The sequence below is a fragment of the Setaria viridis genome, chromosome 5, assembly GCF_005286985.2.
Source record: "Setaria viridis chromosome 5, Setaria_viridis_v4.0, whole genome shotgun sequence".
NCBI classification, from domain to species: Eukaryota; Viridiplantae; Streptophyta; class Magnoliopsida; order Poales; family Poaceae; genus Setaria; species Setaria viridis.
Genome location: NC_048267.2, coordinates 29,982,606 through 29,994,897, shown reverse-complemented (window position 1 = coordinate 29,994,897; position 12,292 = coordinate 29,982,606). Strand labels below are relative to the sequence as shown.

Genomic DNA, 12,292 nt, shown 5'->3' with positions numbered 1-12,292 from the left:
TAATTCAAGTGCGCAGCTGCTCCGAGTGTTGAGAGCTTCGGTGGGCCGTGGGCCTGAAACCAAACAGCCCCAATCTTTCCTGTACTATATGACACTCTTATGTGGCCCATGACAACCATTACCTCACGCCACGAACCTTAAGGATAATAACTAATATGGATCACAATCACCATTATGTTGTCTAATTAAAAATGTAGACTGGACGTGCACAGTTACTGATTTCATTGACCAACAGCGAAACATGATATAAAAGGTGCAGCTACACATGTTTCTTTCAGAGATGATAATGGCTTGAATTGACCAGTAGAGAGACTGTACAAAGTTTTTTTTGTTTTAAGAAAAGAGGCTGTAAAAAATTACTCATCAGGTTCGTTAATTTCTGTTCCTTGCATGCACGACGGTCTCTTTTACAATCACTTTGATTTCTACTGTTCTAGTTGATGCATCAGCAGTAACGTCAGACTTTGTAACTGCTAATTTTCTCAACAAAGTAAAAACTATTCCAGGCTCTGTTCTGCAGAGTTTGCAAAGAGGGACAGAACACATAAAGGCAATATATTTATTTCAAAAAATGATGAACAAACCATACAATTATCCACGTTTGGGAACCAGAATTTTTCCTGATTTCCACAACAATCGAATATTTCCAGTGAAATTTCTGTAAAACCCCTGCACTCCAAATGGGCCTCAAATTATTCAGAAAGGAGCTGTTGTGTGTGTGTGTGGGTGTCTGTGTGTGTGTGGGGGGGGGGGGGGTAGCTGCTGAATTGAAACAATGACCCTGTTCGCTTCAGCTTATAAGCTGGCTGAAAAGTTGAAACGGCTGATTTGTTGTGAGAGGAAAATACTGTTTGGTGGCTGATAAGCCGGCTGAATAAGGTGAAGCGAACAGGGTGAATACATCTACTTAGGCTCCATGAATGAGCCTTTTGACAAAAAGAAACTGAGTTGACTCGAAAGCCATATATATCTACTGATGCTCCAGAAATGACAATTCAGAAAACCAACACCTCCTCCCACAACTATTGCCAAACTCAAATAAACCTACGATTGCAGATCTCAGGTAGAGTAGTCCACACTGTGAGGTGCCACCCGTTCAAGTACGCTGCGGCTCCAAGGTTGTTTATGGGCTTCCTGTGTATAAAGCTGCCGTCCATAATTCAGATTTCATGCTTCCTGAAATTTCAAGGGGCGTCAAAACTCTGCTCATATGACCCGAACTAAACCAGATCAGACAACCTTAGATCTCAATTAGAATTGCTCATGTCTGGAAATTTGCAAAGGACTGTCCAAGCACTTAATTCAGGAAAGGCTGCTATCATCTGGCCTCACTTGCGTATGAGTTCTCGGTCTTCAGTGCATCATGTTCAGATGGTTCAACCCAAAAGGGTGACAAGGCCACCACTTTTCCAATAATTATTAGAGTCGGAGAAACTAGATCAGCCAACTTGACTTCATCTACGAGATCCTTTAACAATGCGAATACCTACAGAACAAGAAATATTGAGCATGTATAGTTAAACACAGTTTAGTTAGTGAGGGCATATGAGTCAGTACCATTCGTTGTTGAGGGGTAGTGCCACGCTCTACGGCAACAGCAGGGGTATCTGGTGGAAGGCCGTGCTTCATTAACTTTGGAGCAAGGGATGGCAGTGTTGACAAACCCATGTACACAACTAAAGTGGTGTCTGGATCAGCTGCATTCCCTGCCACATATAGAGGATCTGTCCCACCATTTCTAGAGTGCCCAGTTAAAAATCTGACACTACAGAAAGGATTGTATGTCAAAGAATATCCTGCTAAGCACTTCGAAATTTTTTGAAACTGTACAATACAACATCAGAAAGGAACTAGTGTCTTTCTGCTCATTTATCAATACGAGAGGTGACAGAGCCAAACATTATAGCCTTTTGGCATAGTAGTGCCATTCACCTCACTAAGGCATTTTTTTCTTAAAAAAATGCTACATCATTAGTCACAGAACATCAAAACAAAGAGATAATCAAATGCAGAAAAATAATATTGAACCCTCTGACTACGCAGCATATACATGTATGGTCAAGGAAACAGCAAGCACTTAAAAGCTTGAAGCCTCAACACTACTGCCAAGAAAATCCTTATCCTAAATCAAACATATATGCTAATTGCAAAAATGCATTTGAGGAGGTGCTGCAGCTCCTAAACCAAAGACTGAGCACTAATGGTGAAGTTTGCACAAGAGCAATTTTGAGAAAGGAGTTCTCTATAAAGAGCAAAACCTTTTGGCATGACCAGAAGCTCCATATGAATGTTAGTTAGGTAGAGATGCAAGTGCAAAATACTAAGCTTACCTGGTAGCAACACCTCGATGGGTTAGTGGAATGCCTAGTTCTGCTGCAATTCCTGAAGCAGAAGTAATTCCTGCAGAGGTTTGATCCAAGCAATTCATAACTGGAACCAACCAAAACTGCAAATTATCCAGATTCCATAGTGGGCTTATCATACCTGGGATAATTTCAACTCTAATCCCTTGCTGCTGTAAGAAATCCATCTCTTCTCCACCTCTTCCAAAGACCTGAAAGGAATACAAAGTGAATTTAGGGCCTATAAATGTCTTCCAAGGTAAAGGTAGATGCTCATATGCAATGCCAATTAGTTCTCTGATGCAGTAAAACACTGTGTGCACAAATATAATAAATTTTCTAGTATTTTTACTACTTTCCTTGCCTCTGTTGTGTTAAGAAAACAAATGCAATTGCAGGTAACCCTATGACCCCTCTATTCTTTCTGTTAATATGTTATGCAGTTATGCTAATCCCCTTTCATGTACTACCCATAAGAATAGAAATCCTTTTGGCAAAATGAATGAAAACGGAAAATCAAAGAAAATTCCAGTTACTACTATACAGATTAAATACACGACATCATTTACTGTTCTTCATCGATTTATGCCAGATTATTTCAATAAGAATATTTCTGCATTGATAACTGGACAAGTTAGATGAGGACTGGGTTCATCAACATTAATGTGCAAACTGCAAGCCCAAAACTTGAACGATGCTTGATCTATTTCCATCCTACTAATCTTGTTTATTTCCAAGTTTAAGAACTTTATGTGAAAAGCCATGCAGTAACCTAAAAAGAGGTTAGCTTGGATGATTTTCTGCTTTGAAGAGTGACAAACTACAACCAATATATACTGATGATACCAATACTGGTCAGTATGAGACCATCAATTTGTATGGATTCATTACTTGAAAAAAAAATTAAAGCAGACTAAGAATGGATCACTATCTTTACTCAAAAAGTTACTCAATGCGGATGAACATGATACGACCAATAGCAAAGTTTACTAAGTAGTTTAATGTTTGAGCTAGGCTAGCAACTGGAATTGTCACATGAATTCTCAACAGATAAGTAGGTTTGAAATAAGGATTGACAGATTACCAGAGGATCGCCGCCTTTCAACCGCACCACATTGGCACCAGCCTCCGCAAAGCTGAGGAGCAGCTCATGAATCTCCTCCTACATTGCATCAATCAGCCATCAGGCATACAAATTAGCAACAAGGGGAAGAAAAGGTACAAACTCCTAACTCCTAAACTTAGGCCACCTCAGTTCACTGGTTTTTTAGACAGAAATATGGCATGCTCTGTTTTGCTTCATGAAAGCTATCTGATGCATTGTTAAAATAATAATAATGTACTTTAAATGTTAATTGCCGAATGCACACCCAATTAGCATTTCTAACAGCGTGTATCAATTGATCGCAATTGAATCGACGGCACAGCATTACTCACCTGTGTGCGGCTGTGGTATCCCGCCGTCTTGCCGACGTATAGAAGCCTTGCGCCCTCCCCGACCAAGTCCAGCACGTCGTTGGACACCAGCCGGTCGTAGAGCACCAGGTCCGCGACCTCGATGGCACGGACGGCCTTGAGCGTGAGCAGCTCGGGGTCCCCGGGTCCCGTCCCGACCAGCGCCACCCTCCCAGGCCCACCGCCGCCGCCCTCCCCCTCGGCGCTCCTCCCCCTGGAAGCCCTCAGCGCGTCCAGGAGCCTCCGCAGCTCCGGCAGCTGCAGCGCGATCTCGTCGTCCCGGCGGCCCGCCGCGGCGGCGGCGGCGGCGGCATCGGAGGGCGACGACGACGACGACGCGGGGCTGGAGGAGCCGTCGGCGGCGTAGGACCAGGCATCGCGGCGGTAGCGCGAGGAGGAGGTGGCCTCGGTGAAGGGCGAGGCGGCGGAGGCGCGGACGGCGGCGCCGGGGCGGGGCCTCGCGTTCGCGGCGGCGAGGGAGGTGGAGGTGGAGGCGGAGGCGGGTGCGGAAATGGAGGTCGGCCGCGGCTGGCAGCGGGGCGTGCGGACGGCGAGAGCCATGGCGATTCGGAGTGAGGGGCAGCGGGTGGCTGGCCGCCGCGGGGTGGAGCGGCTTTATACGGGGGCGAGCTGACCAGCTGACACTTTTTCTGTGTGTGTGGTTTTGGATTGGCGAAGGGGCGGAGCCGTGGAGGGAGGGCGGAGGGCGGAGGGCGGAGCCTCAGCGCTAGTGGGGCCGCAGGACCGCAGCAGGGAGGAGTCGCGGAGCCGCGGAGGAGACGCCCCGACGCCCCTTGGCGGCTTTGGCTGGCCGTGGGGAGTGTTGAAAGGCCAGGTTCAATGAACCACAGAGCGGCAGAGCCAGGGGTCTTCTTGGTGGTGGCGTACAGGCAGCCGGGGCAGCTAGAGCCGCCGCGTCGAGGTGGGCAAGTCCCAGTGGGAGTGTGCCTCCCCGCGCAGGCTCTACGACCGGTGTAGCGGCGGCGGGTCCGCTGACGCCATCGCAGATGTCACCGCAATAGGACCTCCATTTTTTAGAGATAGGAAGATGGCAACTTGAGTACTGAGCATATTCACATTTTTTTTCTTTTTTTAGATGCTTATTCACTTCGTAGGGCGCACCAACCACTGGATTCAGCTCGACAAACTCAGCTTAGGAATGCTTCTTTGTAGTAAGTGTTTTATCTGCCCAATTGCTTAAAATTCCTATTGTGCAGTGAAAATGTGAAAAACGCTTGGTAAAAAAAAACTCCACTAGGCTTTCAACAACACCGACATGAATAGTTTTCTCAAAATATGCCACACAAATATCATCAGGCGGTGCTAGTTATTACACTTCTAGCTTGCCTGGATGCCTAAAAAGGTTTTGTACGCATGCACATTGCAAGACAAAAACACGGTCACCTCAAAAGGCAGAGTTGCAGTCCAAACAGCCACAAGAGCTTTCAGGAAGAACAACATTGTATCATTTGTATTGATTTCTGTAGTACACGATGGAGTATAGCTATTCTAAAATTACATCAGTAAACGAATCTACCATTATATGGTTGAGAAGAAAAACTTCGATGCAACATAAATCTCTCGTGCATTTGTAAACACGTAGGAATGCAAGTCCAACCAGCTGTTACAACTCCCAAAGGAATGCACCGACTGCCTAATTGTGTACAATAACTGGTAAACAGAAAAAAAAAATCTGGAGCATCTGCACTCAGGCGTATAAGCATTCGACATACCTTAATAAGCCTCTTTCTTTCTCTCCAACTGCAACGTGAAAATGAGGCAGCGACTGATCATCCTAGGTAAGACAACATTTCACAGAAATGGCCTTGTATCAAGATCATGTTCCTGGCATTTTTACACCGGTTAATTTTGAGTTTTTGGTGTTTATACATCAGGTGCGTTGACTGGGATAGATGTTAATGCTCAAGTCATATACCTATACAACTGTAATCTTGAGAAGTATAACTGAACAGAAATATAGACATAAGGAGATGATGATCCCAGCTACAAAATTTTGATATAGACGATTGTTGTCTCTACTGGGAATAAAAGCTGACTTCAAGATGGTTGTTAGCTCAAACACTCTGTAAGATATCTGCAGTATAAACAATGAAATGAGAAATCCTGATGATTCCTTTTCAATGGATTAAAATTCAAGGGTGTTTACTTACAAGAAGGTATATTGCTGTGACAAGCATAAAGTTGAGCATCGGATAACCCGGAATGAAAGATAAAAGCCATTTTGGTTGCCCATTTGGCATGCTAGACCTGTATGAATAATAGAAGTCATCAATAGTTGAAGGGGGACAGAAATCAGCAAGCACAAAAAAATGAGAGTGCAAAGGTAAAAGAAGGCTTTATTCGAAAAATTAAAGGCCGCCTTTTGCATAGTCCATAGCCAAAGTAACATAGAAAAGTTGTGGTTGCATTCAATGTCTCAACAAGAATTTAAATTTATATGTTACAGTTGCCAGTAATGTGTCCTTGTATCAAGCAGGACATCAGAATGGGAATGGATAATAGAAGAGAAAAAACAATATGTCCAGCCCATCTAGGGCTCCAAGCTCATCGAGAGTCAGCAGCGGCATGGGTTCAAGTATTCAACTTCTGCATGAGAAGGCTTCTGAATAGGCGCTTGGCCCAACATGGTTTTGCTCTGTATCATTTTCATAAACAACTTTTATAGCTACAGTATTGGACCCTATAGAGATTTGGTTACTGCTAGGTGAATGACCTATTTCTGTCCAATAACTAGTATTAATCAGTATGTTTCCACTTACCAGTGAACCCTAGGCCAGTGGAAGATACGATCGCATCTGATCTGTTGTGTTTTACCCATTTCTAATTACCTGATGGCATATTTTGTACACATGAAGTAATTGGTAGTAACTAATAAGCAGGCTAAAATTCCCCAAAATGAAGTTTGTTGGTGATTCTATATTCTGTTTCCACAAGCAAAACCAGCCAAGCTTGTTTGGATCTCAAGATATGGCTGGTTACCTGTTTGAGCACCGGTAGCATTGGTATTGAAGCAATTAATTCGGTTTTATCACAAGAAAAAACATGAAATTTCAACATAGAAATTGGAATATCATTTCATTATAAATCCAAAAGGACTATATTTTAGCCAAAGAAAAAGGATAACCTTGTTGCTACAGGACAATAAAACTTTTAAGTTCTCAAAGGAATGAACATCAACATACTTCAAATTACTTTGGAGTACTTGTACATATGCTCAACAGATTATAAGATGACTACATTGAGATATGGTTGGCCATTGACACAAGGACAAACTGAAAACAGAACTAGGTATTTTACCTGAGCCAAATGTGGATCTGAGAGATATAGGTCTCTAGTGTAATCTTGCCGAGCCAGCTGACAGTAACAAGAAACAGGTTAAAGCTCAGATGAGAGAACGTCCACTATACAAATAAGCATCTTCACTTGGCAGTTAAACATAATACTTACGCAAAAAGAGTCAATGAGGCACTCCTCAGCTGCTGGGTGCAATTACGTAAAGCAATATAAACACTACAAGAAAAACAGTGCCAATGTTAACACTGGTAAGATATTTCTGAAGAAATGCAATACTATAGTATTGATTCTGGTTGGCATTATTGCACGCACGTTATAGGAATCCACGATGTGTAAGGATGGTACTTGTTGTACGTAAGTTTGTCTAGCTTGTAAATATATTCATACCACAAATAACCAGCCTGAAGAGAGGAATAAAAATGGCTAGTTAGTACAACAGTCAAGTTAATGCAGCGTGGCTAGTATAAAGCAGAACGGGATACTCATGGGAAGTGCTACTTACCACCACAGAAGTGGTAACAATGGTTCCCTTGATTGACAACCTAACCTTAGTTTCAGATTCTTCAAGCTTTTCCATCCACCTTTCAACCTGTTTAGTGTTTGGGAATGAAAGATCTGTGTTCAGAACCATAGTACTGACAAAAGAAAGATAAGACAAGAATTTAAATGCATGCAGAATTTGTTCCATGCAAATCTTAATACTTACATTTGGATGGAAGTAAGCATAGATCATCCCGATAATCCAAATATAACGATCAAGACCGGATCGGAAATGCCACTCATGCAAAAGGGGTAAGTTCGCTTTTGAAGGTTCTGGGTCTTTGTATCCTGCATTCAACAAAACAGGGTATTAAAAAGTTTATACATACTTCATAATAAAATCAAAATCTAGGGAAACGAGAACTAACCCAGCAGAAATGTAAAAGGCCTCCACAAAAGCTCAAATACACCAGGAATCTCCCATATCAAGATCACCACTAAGAAGCAACCCACAATCTTCATAGCCATCACAGATGGTATCTCGTTGTATTTGTTGAACAGACCAAGGCAACCATATACCATAAGTGTAAAAAGTGTGTGCATTGGGCATATGTAATACAGCATGTAATCATTATCAAGGACTATGCAACAAAAGGCCACGAAAAAATTGAGCCTCCACATCATCTGCAAAGATGTAGTACCTCTCATCAGTGTCTCAAGTGGAAAGCAGTAACAGATCAAGTACATGAAAACACGCTAGTACATAGAATAAATGTGGTTGGATGTCAGAATGGGCACCTGAGCAAATCGTGCCAGGCTGAAGTCTTTTTTAATGTAATAGTACGAGAAGTTTCCAAACCCAGTCATCCAGACATAAGCAGCAATGAAAATGCGGATTGCATTGTAGATTTCTGTGGCAGCGAAATAGTGGTACATTAAAAACAAGACCTGGAAACAGCATATTGAAAAGTTAGAATAAGCTTTTGCCACTAAGGTTGCAAAAGAAATTTGGTGGAAATAATAAAAACAGTATATAGTAAGTATATGCCTCTGGGGACTACAATACAACAACACAGACACATACTGGAAAAAAAATCAAACAAGGACAGTTTTATTGACAGATGTTGAAACTTGGAAGGGTTGGAAGGTAAATTCCTTGACAATAGGCATAATAAAGGGCATGCCAGTTATCAGTTAAGACTTAAAAAAAGAGAGGAATCAAAACACTAACCTGCATCCAACCTTTCCATTCCTCAGTTTGATGGCGGTTAAGGTAGAGTATGGATTTCCCTGAAAATGCTGATTTTTCATTGTGTTTCTTAAGTGAAGTCAATGCTGACGCTATGATGAGAAGGATGTACAGAAATAGAAACAGATCACGGTTGTAACTCTGGCAAAGTAAGACAGAAACAAGTGATGATAAGAAAACAGTATTTGATGAAACATGATCACATATAATATCTTACAGTAATGCAGTATATAATTATACCATTTTAGCCTTTTTAATACAAAACTTATGAAATTTTTGAAAGAATAAAGTGTTTACTAGAAGTGCTTAAGCAGCGAGATTATGAAACAATCTATCTACAAAAAAGGAAAAGCTTTTTTTGGTGATTAATGTAGGACATGACTTGTTTCACTTTTCAAACCTGTTAGAGAACCAGTGTAAGATGATTATATAAGTTTCTTTTCATCATGTTTAATGAATTGAGAATATATGATGCAGTACATCCAACAAAGATGAATATTTGAACTTTAATGCAAACAGACAAGAGGCACATAAACTGAGATACAAATTCACATCATAAATGTTTCGGTATTAGAGGTGCATAAGCCTGAGAAAAGCTATGACTAAGCAAGGAGTTGTCAAGTATACTTTAAGAACAATCTTTACGACCTAAGTCATTGGAGTTGGTGATGGTGGCATGCCTTCTATCACCACCACTCTGCCTCTATACTTGGTCTTATTTACCCACGCATGCCCCTAAGTCTGATTATTAGGAATTTACTCACTATCTTATTTCATCTGCACATTGCAATAAGTATGTACGTATGACACCATTTCACATGATCTATGTATGCGCATGTAATTTTATGATTTATTGTGTTGTGCCATTGCAATGCACGGGCAATTTTGCTAGTAAATACATAAATGAATGGGTTCATAAATGAAAAAAAGGAGGTAAAGTGTGCAGATTTGTCATGACATAATTTGGAAAATGAATGGAATAATGTTAGTGTAAGGAAATTCCATTAAATCAGGACACTATCAGTACCTTCTTGCTTTCAGGAAATGTGTTTGTCCGGTCACAAACATAAAAGTAAACCAGCACAATGCCAAATTCAGCCCTGTGATACAGTTAGCCAGTTAGGGCTTGTAAATATCATTAAGTAATGTTTACAGAGGACGGAGCTTATTCTAAAGGTTCTTACATTGCTCTCATTACGGCACGGTTTTCAAGAAGAAAGGACTCCTCCATCGTTATAAATCTACAGCTCATAAAATTGGGATGTCAACAATCTGAATCACATGGCGTGCAATCATTAATGACATTCTGTTACTCTGTCAAATTACCGTATAATTTTTGTTTTCGTAGACATGTTCCGAAGCATTGTAGATGGGGATTTTGATAGGCCTCCTTCAAGCAAAACTGCCTTATCATCTTCTCTGACAGTTTCCTTTTCCAAATTAGAATCAGCATGACTGTGAAGGATAAAATAATGCATGAGTAACAGGAAGTTAGGGCGACAGTCTTTCGACCTTATTCCAATTCTAAGCTTGGAGGATTTTTTAGAAGGGACAATTTCAATTTCAGTATCTCTGCAGAAGCTTACACTTTAATGGATGACGATTTTCGGTATTCCAAGATTTCTGAATAAATCCATGCAATGAGAACAGGGAACACACCGAGCAAGAATGACACCTACAAGAATGGGCAAACAGGTGACTTGGTGAGCTCTAAGAACATTCAACACATACTGCTACAGAACCTAAACGAACTGAAGTTTACAGATCATAGATGAACATAAAATGAACAACTTAGATGCTGTTTATCTTTTGGCAAACCATTGTCCACTGTCCAACTTTGATCCTACAATTACATCCATCTCCACTGCATGTGTTAGACTTCTAGGCTCATTTTTCCTTTGGGAACAGGATTGGTTACTTTGCTGGTCACAAGCCAATGGATTTGCCAATTCGGCATATTATTTCAATTGTGTAATGCTAGCTCAGGTCACAAGCCAATGGAATTTTACTATCTAGTATCTACTAGTAGTACTATACCATTTATACTGTCAAATAGAATTCTGGTCATGCTTTTCAGCAATAACGGAACATTGATTGAGATACGCAGAAGTTAACCTGTAGTAGTTTTCCTTTTACCATCCCAAAGTCAAGCAATGTCAAGGATGCAGACAATGATGGGACGAGCCAGACAGCCAGTAGGTGGCTAAATAATGCACTTGAGTGCTTGGATGTAAGCTTTGTAGATCCTATTTCAACCATAGAAGCATTTGGCCTCATGTGCAACATACTAGCAAATCACTAACTTGAGATCTAAGACACCTCAAAGGGAACAAAAGTCTACAAAAACCTATCATGACAAGCTACCAACCAGTGGTTACTGCATTTGTTGAGGAGGGTGGGCTTCAGCCTTCGAGCCACATTACAGATGCAGATTTAATGGACAACGCTAAGAAAAAAATTGAAGTAATAATCACGCAGTGGTATCCACAGTCTATCCAACCCCTAACATTCCAAAAACCTCTCGAACCGAGCTCATCACAAGCGCCACCGGGGTTGGGGAGGGATGAATCAGCAAAACAGCACCAACGCTCGGCAGCATCAGTGACGGGGCCGTACCTGGCCTGGCGTGACGGGGCCGAAGACCTCCATTCCGCCAGGAACTCACCCCAGGAGCTCGACGTTGCCGGCCGGGATGAGAGACGCAGGACCCTTGCTGGAGTTCGAGATCAGGCGCTCGGGGAGCGGCGCCGTGGCATAATATGCCGCGGGGGGGGGGGGGGGGGGGGGGGGGGGGGGGGGGTGCGCGATGTTGGCCAAAGCGCGCGGCCAGCCGGGCACCGGGCCGGTTGCTGGTCCCGGGGGCAGAGCGGGAGTGGGAGCGCGATGAGGAGATCTGAAGCAAGCGGATGCGGTGGGTGGTCGACGTCTGAGGCCGGCGGGGACGGGCGCAGGCGGGGGCCTGCCGGCAGGGGAGGCGGTGAGGAGGGAGCGGTTGGAATTTGGTAGGCTTTCTTCGGAGTTTAGACTTGAGACTGCTGTCTCCGCGTACGGACGCTGATCGCGCCTTGTGTTTGACGTGTTTGATTGTGATCGCCTCGCGGGGTTTGGGAATTGGGATTTGATAATTTAATCTCCGGAAGTGCTAGCCCCGGACGTCCGATAATTTTGTTTTATCCGACCCTCCGTCACAACATTGAAAAATAACTATCGAAATATCAAAAATCAACACTTGCAACACCAAGAATTACAACACCTTTACGTGTATGAAACATCCCGAATTGCTTCGTGCAACATTCAAAACAGATACATTGCAACAACAAAAAAACATCTCTTACACCATTGCAACAACGAAAGAAGAAGAGACGAAACAAAGAAAACAACTATATGCAACATCACGAATAAGTTGGTGCAACACCCGATTGTTGGCAAGTCACAGTGTTGCAAAACAGAT

General features: G+C 42.5%; 2 protein-coding genes across 2 annotated transcripts; both read right to left on the bottom strand.

The window, feature by feature from the left end:
- Window positions 1-538: 538 nt before the first annotated feature.
- On the bottom strand, window positions 539-4,566 carry LOC117856627 (S-adenosyl-L-methionine-dependent uroporphyrinogen III methyltransferase, chloroplastic). The gene is made up of 6 exons (XM_034738965.2): window positions 3,780-4,566; window positions 3,427-3,504; window positions 2,485-2,554; window positions 2,331-2,400; window positions 1,558-1,765; window positions 539-1,486 (listed from the first exon to the last, which is right to left on the bottom strand). Exons 1-6 carry the CDS (start codon window positions 4,356-4,358, stop codon window positions 1,319-1,321), a joined length of 1,173 nt encoding a protein of 390 aa, XP_034594856.1. The 5' UTR covers window positions 4,359-4,566; the 3' UTR covers window positions 539-1,318.
- Window positions 4,567-5,240: 674 nt separating this feature from the next.
- Window positions 5,241-11,605, bottom strand: LOC117856626 (protein REDUCED WALL ACETYLATION 1). Its single transcript, XM_034738963.2, has 16 exons — window positions 11,458-11,605; window positions 10,428-10,516; window positions 10,168-10,296; window positions 10,026-10,082; window positions 9,869-9,941; window positions 8,824-8,982; window positions 8,391-8,540; window positions 8,021-8,276; window positions 7,819-7,940; window positions 7,615-7,701; window positions 7,425-7,513; window positions 7,266-7,328; window positions 7,116-7,172; window positions 5,969-6,065; window positions 5,734-5,892; window positions 5,241-5,642 (listed from the first exon to the last, which is right to left on the bottom strand). The coding sequence occupies exons 1-15, from the start codon at window positions 11,488-11,490 to the stop codon at window positions 5,734-5,736; spliced, it is 1,620 nt and encodes a 539-aa protein (XP_034594854.1). The 5' UTR covers window positions 11,491-11,605; the 3' UTR covers window positions 5,241-5,642.
- Between the last annotated feature and the right edge of the window lie 687 nt (window positions 11,606-12,292).

Excerpts from the sequence above, each read along its gene's own strand:
- LOC117856626 (XM_034738963.2), bottom strand. The coding sequence starts at position 11,490 with ATGGAGGTCTTCGGCCCCGTCACGCCAGGCCAG. Across the intron at positions 10,517-11,457 it reads GCCCCGTCACGCCAGGCCAG|GTGTCATTCTTGCTCGGTGT; the intron begins GTACGGCCCCGT and ends CCATTCTTGTAG. Across the intron at positions 7,941-8,020 it reads GCCTTTTACATTTCTGCTGG|GATACAAAGACCCAGAACCT; the intron begins GTTAGTTCTCGT and ends TGTTGAATGCAG.
- LOC117856627 (XM_034738965.2), bottom strand. The coding sequence starts at position 4,358 with ATGGCTCTCGCCGTCCGCACGCCCCGCTGCCAGCCGCGGCCGACCTCC. Across the intron at positions 3,505-3,779 it reads GATACCACAGCCGCACACAG|GAGGAGATTCATGAGCTGCT; the intron begins GTGAGTAATGCT and ends GATGCAATGTAG. Across the intron at positions 1,766-2,330 it reads CATCGAGGTGTTGCTACCAG|TGTCAGATTTTTAACTGGGC; the intron begins GTAAGCTTAGTA and ends TCCTTTCTGTAG.